Raw genomic sequence first — 12,312 nt, forward strand, 5'->3', positions numbered from 1 at the left:
AGTTGCCTCCTGACGCTCAGCAGCTATCCTGACCCTGGTGCAGCAGTGTCACTGCCTCCTGGCCAGGGGTGTTGCTTTGGCTCTCTCCCAGAAGGACAATTCAGGAGGAAGCTGGAGGTGGGAAAGTTTGGGGGTTTTTTAATTTTATTTTTGTGGATTTATCGCTTCTTGAAGAATAAAACCCTGTAGTTGTCAGTTGAGGAACAGAGTTTCTCTGACCTAAAAACCACCTGTGTCTTAATCCAGGGACTGAGCAGAGCCAGAGCTCCTTACAGGGAACAAAACTCACCCCAGGAATTGAGGATTTCAGAGAACCCACGCATTCACACAGTCCCCTGGGAACTGCCTTCCCCTCCCCGAGACGGCAGCTCACTACATGCAAACGCCCGTGCCTTACGGAGCGTATGAGGATACGCGCTGGGAAAACACCCATATGCATATATATATATATGGTATGTGTATGTATATTTTTGAACAATCCACTGTCATGGTGCTCATCTGATTGCAGCGTTTCCTCTTGCTGCGCCCTGGCCCTTGCCGGATTTCGAAGAACCACGCTGAGCAGCTAAAACCTGCCGCAGCAGCGCCTGGGGGAGGGCCCCCGGTCCCTCGGGGCTGCCGTGCTTTGCGGTCCTGCTTTGCTGTGCTCTCTGGTTACACCTGGGACCGACGTGAAGGGGTACGGAAATGTGCGTCTTCCCCAAAAAGATGTGCGTCCATGGGTCTCTGCAGAGGCCAAGCTAGGCACGGAGCAGTCCTGTCCTCAACTCTCCTTCTCTCCTGGATTTTTGCTTAAACTGTGAACATGGTTTCCCTCATCTCAGCCCTGGGGACCCGCACCGATGTGGAGCGCTGGGGAGGAGGAGGGCAGGGCACCTTTGAGAAAACCTCTTGAAAATGAAAAACTGAAGTGATTTACCTAAGGTCACTCTGGTTTCCTACAAACATGCAGGCTGGAAAAGGTTGTACATGTTCCTGCACAACTCCAGCCTTGTCCTACAGGGCTGATACCTTGACTGTGGGGCTGTTGCACACAAAACCTGCTTCTCCCAGGGAGCCCGCACAGGCGTCCTCTGCTGCTCAGCCAACACGGACTTCATGACCAGAAAGGATGAAGAAAAAAATGAAAGAACCTCCATCTGACCAGCTCTGGCACTTTATAGCAGAGGAACATATTTTTCTATCAGCTCAGCATTGCAGCTCATGGACCCTTCCACACCACACCCATCTCCAGGTCATCCCTTGCTCTTCTGCACCGTGATTCCCCCCTGGCCCTCTCTGCCCTACGACGGAGCTCCCAGCAGAGGTGCCCTGGGTGCCCTTTCTCCTCCATACAAACTGGATGAGCTCCCTGACACCGATGCGCACAGGCTGGGCCAGACCACAGGGATCACTGAGGCCAGTCGGCTGCATCACGTTACCCTGATGTGGCAAGAGCTCCTTCCCCTGCCAGAGGAGCATGGGCCACCAGCCGTCCAGGCAGGGAGAGGGGACCCCCGGCCAGCTCGCGGGCGGCTGGATGCTCGCAGCACCAGAATCCACTCTTGCTGCTCTGGGCTTTGCTGATTGCTTCTCCAGCTGAGGAGCAACCTCCAGCTGCCTTCAGGCATCCTGCAAAACCTGCTCTTAGACAATAAAATGTATTTTTTTTCCTCCCAACCCATGGAAGGATCCTCAAGGCAGCCCTCAGTACTTTGCGATGGGTCCTCACCCCCCAGGAGCATCCTGCCCATGCCCCTCCCCATCTTCTCACAACAGGGAGAAAAAGGGCTGCAGCAACCAAAGAGAAAATTAAGCCAGGAGCCAGGCTCACCCCTGCCCTGGCCCAGGATGGGTTAAAGAGCAAATTACAGCAACAGCTTCCTCCAGCACAGAGGGAGCTGGGACTGGCTATAACAGAACTAGGACAAGGAAGAAGTCTGGCCTTCCAGAAAATGGTGCTATGTTTGGACTATTCCTGACTAGTCACTTGAAGCTATGGACAGTTTGTATTTCAGTTCTCAGCTATTCATGCTTGAAGAGTGAAAGGAACTTTCTGTAAGATAGGGCTTTTTTTTTTTTTTTTTTTTGACTTGCAGAGAGGGAAGGAGATGGTGCCGCAGGGTTGTCCTTGCACAGGCAGCTTTCCAAGGCAGTTGACAACTGAGCTTGTGGTTTATTGTTTTTAAAGCCTTGTACATTTGTTCAGATTTTAAAAGCTGAAACACTGTTTGTACGGGAAAGGAAAAAAAAAAATAAAGTATTTCTTGCTGAGGTTTCCAGGATCAAAATGACTTGTGTGGCTTCAAGAAAAGCAGCATAACACCCGGAGCTAGAGTTTGAGCACAATGCTCCTGGCAGGCAGGCTAGAAAGAGATGATTTACACTCACAGACAGCAGTCAGGGAAGGAGAAGCTGGAGGCCAGACTGGAGGAAGGAGCCAGCAGTGCCCCTGGCCCTTTTACTTTATGCAATTACAGCTAAGAGCTCCCAGAGCTGTGTGGTTTCACACCCAACCCCACTCCAGGGCAGCTGAGCTTTCCTTCAGCGCTCCCATAGAGGCACAGGACTGAGCTCCTGCCCTGGCCCAAGACTGTGGCAGGCTGCCAGCACAGGAGGGATTCAGCCCCCATGCACACACCCATAAAGCCAGGCTTTGCTGCCTGTATTAAGTCAGTTTTGCAGCATTACCTGAAAGTAAGAGGTGAGAAAAAAAAGTCCTTTTTTAGTGCAGGCATCCACAGGCCCCAGAAGCTGCAGGTCCTGCCCCCACCTCCACCAAGACCCCCTTAGCAGGACACTTCAGCAGGATAAACCCAGCCATGTTTGTAGAAGGACACTTCCAGGCCCAGGGCTACAGCAGACAAGAGGGAGCCTGGATTAAGGCACTATTTATTATTGCTAATAGTGAAGAACACTCAAAACCCCAACAGCTTCCATCCACCGTAACAAGTTGTTAAGCCACAGGACAGCTTCACTGCATCAGCTACCAAGCTGCAGGTAGCTGGGCTGTCTGGGAACACTGGTCATACTGGAGGTAGCAATAGCTATGCCAGAGGCTCATCAATAAATGACATTGACCCACCACCTTCAAAAAAAAGGTGTTAAGAACATTAAGAAGAGATCCAGCTTACAGGAATGGAGTTTTTGTAGAGTCAGAGCTCCCTCTCCCTTCTTTGGCCCCCTGAGAAGGGATATTTCTAGTGCAGAACATGACCCATATTAGAAGTGCAAAATGCCAGAGCAGCAAACAGGGAGGAGGAGATGCATCTGGAGCATCCAGTCCTGGCAGAGGACACACAGGAGGGCCCTGGGTCAGGTATCCACAGGTAATAGGGTCAGGAGAAGTCATCCAAGTCAACAGCGGGCAGCGGAGGTCTCCAGTAGGCAAAGTGGCTGAACTCTGGACACACCAGAGCGACGTGCCCACTGTGCCCCAGGGGAGGGAAAATCAGCTCCACCACCTCCGACAGCCGCTCGTACCTATGGGGGTAAGGAAGAAGTTGCATTAGGGGCACTTGGGTTTTGTTTGCTTTTCTACCCCATGAAATGCTTCTCTGGGTTAAAGCCGGGTTAACCCAAAGGTGCCGAGGAACAAGCAGGTTGCTTACGTTGACTTGTGGTTCTTCATGAGCTCCTGGATCAGCTCTCCCTTGGGGTTGACCGTGAATATGCGGCTCTCTGGCAGGCCCACTTGCTTGTAAGCATAGACGTCCTGCCCGAGGAAGGCCAGCAAGGTGCGAGAGCTACAGTAAGGCGGCACCACCACCGCCCCAGCCTGAGCCCTCCCTCCTCCCCAGAAGACCCACTCACATTTGCTCTGTTGCCAAAAGCTGCATAGAAGGGCAGCTTTGTGGCAAACAGGTTTTGGATGTCCATCAAGCAGGCGATCTTGAACACCTCTGGCTTCTTCTCGATCACCTCCCTGCAGCACAAGACACATGTACAGATCAGAAGGTAGTGGCATCAGCCAGCCAGGACTATCTTCAGAAGCTATTTGAAGGGCAAAAGTGATTTTGTCCATTGCAGGGGCTTCACCATGAAGCTCCAGGGAGGCAGCAGGAGAACTGCCTGCCCTCCCAAGAAAGGCATCCTGCACCAAGGAGGCCAGAACAAGTTTAAAGCTGTGACATCCCTCAGCATTTGGCTGAGGAAGGCAGGTGCTGTCCCCAGGGACACAGGAGGTGCAGGGCTGGGAAAGAGGAGAGGACACAGTACCTGTGGAAGGCAGAGAAGAGGCTGCTAGGGGCGAGCAGGATTGGGCCCTTGGGGAGGGCACAGCCTTGCTCGTTGACCCATTTGAGGTAGCCTTTGGTGATGTGTGCCATGCCAATCGCTCTGGCTGAGCAGTAGAGGAACTTGTAGCCATTCCTAGAGAGAGTACAGGGAACCCCTCCAAGCTGTGCCCTGGGCAAGGTATCCTCCCACTCCTGCTCCGAGGAGGAGGGAGGATGAGACTGAATACCTGGCCTAAGCCCAAACTCTGTTCGCACCTTCAGCAAGCAAGGTGGCTCCACAAACAACGAGACTCACTTGCCCAGAGAAGACCCAGGCTAAACCAGATCCCCATCTGCCCCACTGCTGGGAAGCAGCACTGGAGGGGAACCCTGTACCACCCTCCAGGCCCTTCCCAGCAGCCGCACACCCATCCTGGCTGCAAAGCACCCTTTCCTGCTTGGTACCCGTGCAGCCAGATGGGACCTCCAGGCCAGCACCTTTATCAGACCATGCAGGCTGCCTGTGGCTGGGGACAGCCCCCGCAGCCCCCAGGCGGCCGGCACGGCTGGGGGGGAAGCGGGGCATGGTGCTCTTGCGGGATCGGAGGTGGCAAGAGACAGCCGAGGTGTCAGCGAGGGCAGCCACAGCCCCGCAGCAGCGCACCCGCAGCCCCGCGGGAGTGGGAGCCCCGTGTCCGCCCCCTCGGGGCCGGGACGAGCCATCCGCGAGCCCACAGTGCCCCTTAGTGGCCACAGGGTGCCAGGGCCGGAGCTGAAGGCCAACAACATCTAGGCGGTACAGCAAGCATCAACCATCACGGACGGCAGAGAATTAGGCTATTTTGACCAGCATCTATGAGTAAAGAGCCCTGACTGGCTCCCACTCATTTTCTCCTCCATCATCCTCCCACTTCCCCTTGGCCTCAGTTGATCCAATACCTACAGGTGGATTTTGTGGAAGAGCTTAGCAATCCCATGATGAGTCCAGTCTTTTCCCAGATGTGGCAAGATGTGCCCAAGAGCATCAGACCTAGAAGGAAAGGAGACCAGGTTAGCTGACCCAGCCTGGCAGGTATCCAGAAGACGATGTGGTTTGTGGTCTCTTCTGGCTGCTTATGCAAGCCTTGAAAGGACTTTTTCCCCTAACGGGGCAGGGGGAGCAGCATTATGGGGTGGGTGAAAGGCCCTTTACTTGGTGATAGTGCCATCGATGTCCGAGATCACCACCTTGTCATCCCAGTTCCACAGGTAGATGGTGGCCTCACAGCGACACGTGCCCTGGTACTGAGTTGTCACACTGAATGCCACCTCGTTGGGGCCATCCTGCAGATTCAGCCTTTCCTGTGGTAGAGGGGGAACAGGAGTGGTACACCAGTACCAATTCATACCAGTCCAAGGCTTGCCACAGGCCAGACCAGAGACCCCAAGCCTCTACAGCGTGGCCACCCAGGGCAAAATACTTAGATGCCCTATAGAACCATGAGGTCAGGCATAGAGAGATCCCTGTTTAAGGGTTGTCTCGCCCCTATGCACACAAGCAGACAGTGAAGGAGGAGTGAAGTACATACAATTTGTTCAGAGGAGAGTCGCAGCGATTTCTTGTAGGTTGGCTGAGATTTCTGTGCAGGGGCATCCACTGCTAACACGTCCTCAGGGTGCAGGGGCTCATCGTCACTGAATGACACCTCCTCCTCCCTACACAAGGCAGGAAGAGCACGCTGGCTCTACTCTGCACACCACAGCTTTCCCCATGAGCACCAGGGGATATCTGGAGGGGACCCAGGACAACCAACCCACCAGAAAACAGCCACAGAGGTGCTTGGCTGGACTGAGGTCAGCCAGAGCTTTAACAGAGCTTTCTGCCCTCATACATTAGGTAAACTTGGGAATAACTGGTCATATAGGAGGAGAAGAGCTCAAGAGCATGCACAGACTCCTAGAGGCAGGCTGGGAGGGAAGCACTCACCCCTGCTGAGCAGAGTCATGCTGTAGTGTCCCCACGTTGGCTTTCCCCGGCCTCGACTGCTGCAGGCAGAGAGTGGTGTCATCAGCACCTCAGTGCCAAGGGCAGGAGCAGGGGCTGCTTTGCTTTTCTGCCTCTTGGATACCAGAAAAGAGGTGGCAATGCACACCCCCCACCTTCATGAGGATTGTGCCCCATGGAGGAGGGACCACAACCTGGTGTTGTGATGGGGCAGGGAGACCAGCAAGCACACATGGTGCCTGGGCTGCGGCATGAGGGGCACAAGGTCCGCTTTTACTGTATTACCACATTACCAGTTATTAGTAACGCTGCTCAGGCATTAACAGACCTGAGGGGATGGCAACAGCCTTCAAAAGTCAACTTGCCACCAGGTCCCTCTGGCCATTGTCATAATTCTTGCCATCCCCAGGATGCTGCTGCTCTCCTACCTGCAACCCCTGCCAGCCACCAGAATGACGCCTGTGCCCTGGGGACACAGTTGTCACAGCCACCACTGCAATCACCTCCTCTGCTGGGAATTCTCTCCTCCTCCAGGAGAACCACCACCTACTGCCTTTCTTGGGCATCTTCTCCTTCACCAGTCGGTTGATGGTGCTCTGTGAACATGGCAGAACATGGGATGAAGTCAGTCCTCAGCCCAGGGAGGCTCAGCTTGCCAACAGGCTAAAGAGACCCTTATACAGGCAGGGTTTCCTTTGCAAAGTCACAGTATAAGATGTGTGACTCCTGCCACATTGTGAGCCAAAATGGTTTTGGGGTAAAGGGTACAATGATTTGTTCCCTTCATGCAGCTTGAAGAAAAGAGATCTGGATGCTTTATTCCATGCAATCCCAGCCAGATCCACAGAACCCTGGAGCAGGCTCATGAAGTCCCAAATCCTCCAGACCACCAGGGCCCCTGGCTCTGGCCAGCCTTGCAGAGATACAACGATCAGAAGAGGAGATTTTTGATAAGGAAGTCTCTGCTCTCCAGGTATTAAAAAGCCACCCTGAGGTACCTCTTGGGGAAAGGACAGACCTCAGGGTTTGTGGGCTGGAGGGATGTTCAGCTCTGCCCCAGACTGCCACAACCCTAGACGGGCAACTTGGCCTCTTGAAGAGTACAGTGGGACTGCAAGCCCTGCCAAGAAGCACGGCCAGTAAATGTGTTGTGCCACTGACCTCAGGAATGTTCCTCTGAAAAGCCTGCAGGGACAGGACCATCGGAGCAGCCACTGCCCAATTGTAATACCTAGAAGAAGCAAGAGGGATGGGAACATTAGCAATCCTGGAGAGAGGGCTGTTTCCAGATCACCATCCTGCACCATGGCCCAAAGGTCCCCTCCCGCAGCTACTGTGGTATAACCATTGTCTGGGATGGAGTCATACTCCTACAGGAGTGTTTCTGTAGGGATAAAGGGGCCACACTGGTCATCTCGGGATAAAGCAGCAGGATGAGCAGACCACTCACTTTTTATTGATCAGTATCACCAGGTTCGGGTCATCGATGAGTCCCGGATTCTCAGCAAACTGCTCGTAGGAGACCATGTGCTCCATGAACTTCTCTGGTGGGACAGAGGCTGTGTCATGCCGCTGGTGTACATAATGGATTTCAGGACAGCAGATTCCCCCTCCCCTCCTACCTACCGCGGGAGATCTGCCTGCTGCCCGCCAGGCCTCCGCACAGCGACAGGGCGATTGCGGGCACCACATCCGAGTCGGAGTCCATGGGGCTGTCGGCACGCAAGTCAGGCGGCAGCTGGACACACAGAGGGGTGGTGGAGTCTGCCACAGGCTTTGAACTCTGCTCCGCGTCACTACCAGCAAGAGTGGCAACATCAGGCAATAGTTTTAGACATGTCTCCACCCTTTGCTGTAAGGGAGCCGCTCAAGAAGGTCTGAGCTTGGCCAGCTGGGGCAACCCATACCTTCTGGGGAAATAGAGCGCCACCTGCTCCTCATCCAGGTTGGAGAGGTCTTCCAGGTAAACGTCACTGGGACCCAAGTGAGGGTGTCTTTTGATGGATCCTCAATGTACAGACAGAAGGGAGAGAGCTTAGCTGAATCACCTTCCCAACCATCTCAGCATCTAGTCAAGAGCGCCAACAGCATTTTCCTCTATTATATTTGTATATGATCTAAAGAGGGCATCTCTTTTCCTGCTTGAAAAGCTGCTTTAAATCAATGGCAACAGAAGTTCCTCAAGATACCTGCACTGGCATAAGACCACTTGCCAAGACGACACAAAGGACAGGCCAAAGTCCTGCCTACGTTCTGCTATGACAATCTAAAGGCACCACTTGAAGTTAGCACCATGCAAGATAACATTTTGTGATCTCCCTCTTTGTACAATGAGGAATCCCAAGCATCTCTTCTTCAGGGAGACAACTTTGTTCTGAATTTATGCTGGCTGGGAGAGCAAAGTTGGTTAGGACAGGTAACACAAGAGTCTTCAAATACACTGTCAAGAGACATACACATGCTTTGCTCTGTGCAATTTTCCACCTGGCTTGGCATGCTCAGGGTGAAGACACAAGTCAAGCCAGGTGCTGCCAGACACTTCAAGTTAACGAATGGTCTACGCTGCTGAGAAATCTTCTAAGCATGCAGAAGCAGAGACATCCAAGGGTGGATTTCGGGAAATGTAAGGCAAGAAAGCCTCCCTGGGGAGCTGGGTGGTCACTGAGAGGAGGAAACCTGAGGAATGTCTCTTCAAAGGAAAGGAGCTGGTAGCACATCGAGAGGGCAAAGCAAACATGTCACACCTTGGGCACTCAGGGCAGTCACGAAGGAGTTAACTGAATGAACAACCCAACCCCTCATCCAAGTCAGACACATCTCCAGGCTCAAACACTGCTTCCAGCAGCAGTCACCCACTCACCTTGTGTCCTCTGGCTTTCCGGCTGGGGCTCAGGGCCCTCCAAGCCCACCTGCCTCAGAGCAGCGGCTCCCTCAAAGGGCTCCACATCCGGCTGAACTTCTGGCATAACACTACCGCCTCCCTCCTGTTTCTCTTGTGGGGCTGAGGTGGCCTCCAACAAGTTCTCTGCCCCCACAGCACTGGGGATGTCTTTCAGCCTGGGGAGGCCATTCCCATCCCAGGGTGTAGGCGGTGGCTCAACAACAGACATGGCAGAGGAACAAGGTGCACCCTGATGTCCCGCTGTGCTTGGGCCTCCTCCCAAACCTTCAGAGGTAGCAACAAGATGAGTTGCCTTATCCACTGGGACCAGTGTCGCAGAGACAGTAGTTGCTGCAGTAGCAAAGGTCGTTGTAGACTTGGCTGGTTCAACTCGTTCTGATTTATTCACCTCAAAGAAAGCAGAAGAACAGGTTTGAGGACAGGAAGTTGCCCAAATCATCAGGCAGAAGAGGACAAGTCCTCTAAGGCTGCCTGGCTACAGCCTCCTACGCTTTCTGCAGGCCTTTCAGATATCCCCTTCCCACCAGCTGCTATAGAAGAGCAAGATCAGGGACTCACCTGAGGGAGCCTTCCCCAGGTCCACTGCACATGGGATTCAGCCCCTAGACCAAAACTCTCCTGTGGCCTGATCTCCAGCTCAGAGTCACTTTTGGGAGAAGATGGATGGCTCAGGGTGGGGCTACAAGAAGAGAAGGGAATGTTGGCCCTCATCTACCCTACAGTTGTCCAGAAGGTGTGCCACTGCCTGTCCAGAAGCAGCTCAGCAGCAGAGGCAGGAGAACCCTGTGCACACAGGCTTCTTGCATCTGCAACCATGGTCAGAAGTGTCCCTCATTTTCTCCGAGCTTTCCTCCAGCCACACCACATCAGGCCAGGAAAACCCTCCTCTCCTGACACCCCCAGATCCCTTCTCCTTACCACCTTCCCAGCCACAAGGCACGTCCCCTGCTCTCAAGGCCGAGCAGATCACCTTGGCTCTGCCCATTACCTGTCCACAGCAGCCAGCTCCCCGTCAGAGTAAGGGTGCATCTCTGGGGACTGCAGCGACCCGGTTTCTTCCCTGGGGATATCAGCAAAGAAGAAATGTCCTGAATCACTGCAAAGGAGGAAAGAGGTCAGTTATGCTACTCTCAGGCACCAACCTCCTCACCTGGAAAGCTGGCAATACCCAACTTCACCATTTCCACTGGCTTTCTACTCCACAAGAGGCTGGGGTCCAGCTGGAAACACTATCCCCACATTTCAGTAGTACTGGGCATCATCAAGCGAACCTACAGGCTTGACCCACCACACCACCCCGTCTGGACCAAGCTACTCACCTGGGGGCTGGCAGCTTGCATGGCTCCTCCATGGACATCTCGCTTTTGGTCTCCTCGCAGCCTTCCATCTCAGAGTCTGATGCCTCCTTCCGCTTGGGCTTCCTCCTGCGTCGCCTCCTCTTGCGCAGGGTTGCTTCAGCAGAGGCCTCCTGCCCATGAGAGGGCTGAGCAGCATCCTCCGGGCTCTCCTCCCTGGGGATGGGGGACGTGCAGAGGCGGGAGGGGATGCTGCCCTGCAGCAGGGATGGAAGAGCCCATCAGTTCCAGCACCCTCTTTTCCAGCCTGGCAGTTCATGGCTCTTGTCTATTCAACATATGCCACCAGCACAACCAACACAGCTGAGCCCTCAGCTTGGGGGTGGTTTTGTGGCTTGGCCCAAAAGGAAAGGTTTTATACGTGCAACACGTGAGTAAAACAACGCCAAAACACAAACACAGAGTTATCCAGCCACAAGCTAAAGACATCTTTAACTCAGACAAGGAGAGGCAGGCAGGAGATGGCACCACGAGACCAGAATTACAATGGCTGCAAATGGGATTCAGCTCTAAGGCCCTCTCCCTGCTCTCAAAGTCAGCCCAAGCTAGCAGCAACCACAAGTCCGACTGGGAGAGAGCTGCCAAGGCTTCTGGAAGCCACAGCTAGTCTCATCCCGCTTCCCAGTAGAGCGGGCAGCCTGCCACAGCATCTGGCTCACTCTCATCGCTGTCACAAGATCCCCTAAGAGGCCAAGCTCTGAGATATCTGCCTGGCTGGCCAGCAGCCATGCCCAGGGAGGGAGGACAGGCTGGGGTGCAGATATTTGGTCTAATGCTCCCTCAGGGTGCTCCACTGTCCAGATCTTCCACACTGGTTACAAGGTCCTTTGAGTAGGAACCTTTCCAGATACACAAAACATCAGAAGGGGAAATGGAGTCACCCTAGGGGTGAAGAGAAGTCCAAACCTGGTCCTTCCACCTCAAGCCTGCACTTCCAGGTGGTCACAAGCAGGACACAGACCAGCAGCACCTCTTCCTCACAAACCTCATTTTCCTCCGACTCCTGGACGAAGAAGGCCTCCCCATTGTCTCCCAGCTTCATGTGCAGGTCCACAGGCTCCCCATTGATTTCAATGTCAACCTGGCAAGGGACAGAAGCAGCCTGTCCATCTGAACCCACTCAGCCATCAGTGTGCAGGAAGGCACGTCCCCAGGGAGGGGACGGGTCAGGGTGCTCACAGCACTGACAGCCACCCAGCCTTTGAGGCAAGGGACCGCTCCCAATCTTCCTGGGAAGCACAGTCCTCCCGGGAAGAGGATGGATTCCATTTGGTACATCCCCTCCAAAGGTTGCCAAGCACCCCTTTCAGCAGGGCTCCCATTCCCCTCAAACAAAGTTCCATAACCCACAAGTTATGGAAGATCCTAGCTCTGGAGACACCAGAGAGGAAGCACAGTCCCAGGGCAGGCACCACTCACCACCTTCTCCCTGGAGCGCAGCACGCCCAGCTTCCCAAAGCGCACGTGAAATGGGGAGCACTGGAAGGAGTTATCGGGCTGCCTCACCACGACCACATCGATGCAGCCCGTCAGGGTGGCGGGGTTGAGACCCCGGTACAGCTCCTTCACCGTGACGAAGACGGTCTCAGCAAGCTGCCCCACGTAGTTCATTGTTTGAGACTGCAAGGGAGAGACAGGAATAGACTCAGGTGGGGAAAAAGGGCTCCAGCAGCTAAATGCAATGGGAGACAGACCTCTGCCACTGGGATGCACCATCACATTTGCCCCTTGGGAGGGCAAATACTACCTCACATCAACACTTTGCAATCAAGCTGTCGACATCCCATTCAAACAAGAATTTGGTTGGCAGGAGACCTCCTGCCCTGCACTGTCCTTAAGAAAATAAAACCAAAACTCAGGGCAGAGAGGCGGGAA

General features: G+C 54.1%; 1 protein-coding gene across 1 annotated transcript; it reads right to left on the bottom strand.

Annotated features, from left to right (window-relative positions):
• Window positions 1-3,317: 3,317 nt before the first annotated feature.
• Window positions 3,318-12,048, bottom strand: LPIN3 (lipin 3; the record flags this gene model as incomplete). The annotated part of the gene is made up of 19 exons (XM_082007172.1): window positions 3,318-3,462; window positions 3,591-3,694; window positions 3,793-3,904; window positions 4,198-4,350; window positions 5,140-5,226; window positions 5,389-5,537; window positions 5,765-5,891; window positions 6,163-6,221; window positions 6,684-6,776; window positions 7,342-7,411; window positions 7,631-7,724; window positions 7,807-7,976; window positions 8,088-8,187; window positions 9,041-9,470; window positions 9,641-9,761; window positions 10,071-10,178; window positions 10,402-10,634; window positions 11,423-11,518; window positions 11,857-12,048. The coding sequence occupies 19 exons, from the start codon at window positions 12,046-12,048 to the stop codon at window positions 3,318-3,320; spliced, it is 2,643 nt and encodes an 880-aa protein (XP_081863298.1).
• Window positions 12,049-12,312: the final 264 nt, after the last annotated feature.

Source organism: Phaethon aethereus, assembly GCF_964289735.1.
Source record: "Phaethon aethereus genome assembly, chromosome: 16".
Lineage (NCBI taxonomy): Eukaryota > Metazoa > Chordata > Aves > Phaethontiformes > Phaethontidae > Phaethon > Phaethon aethereus.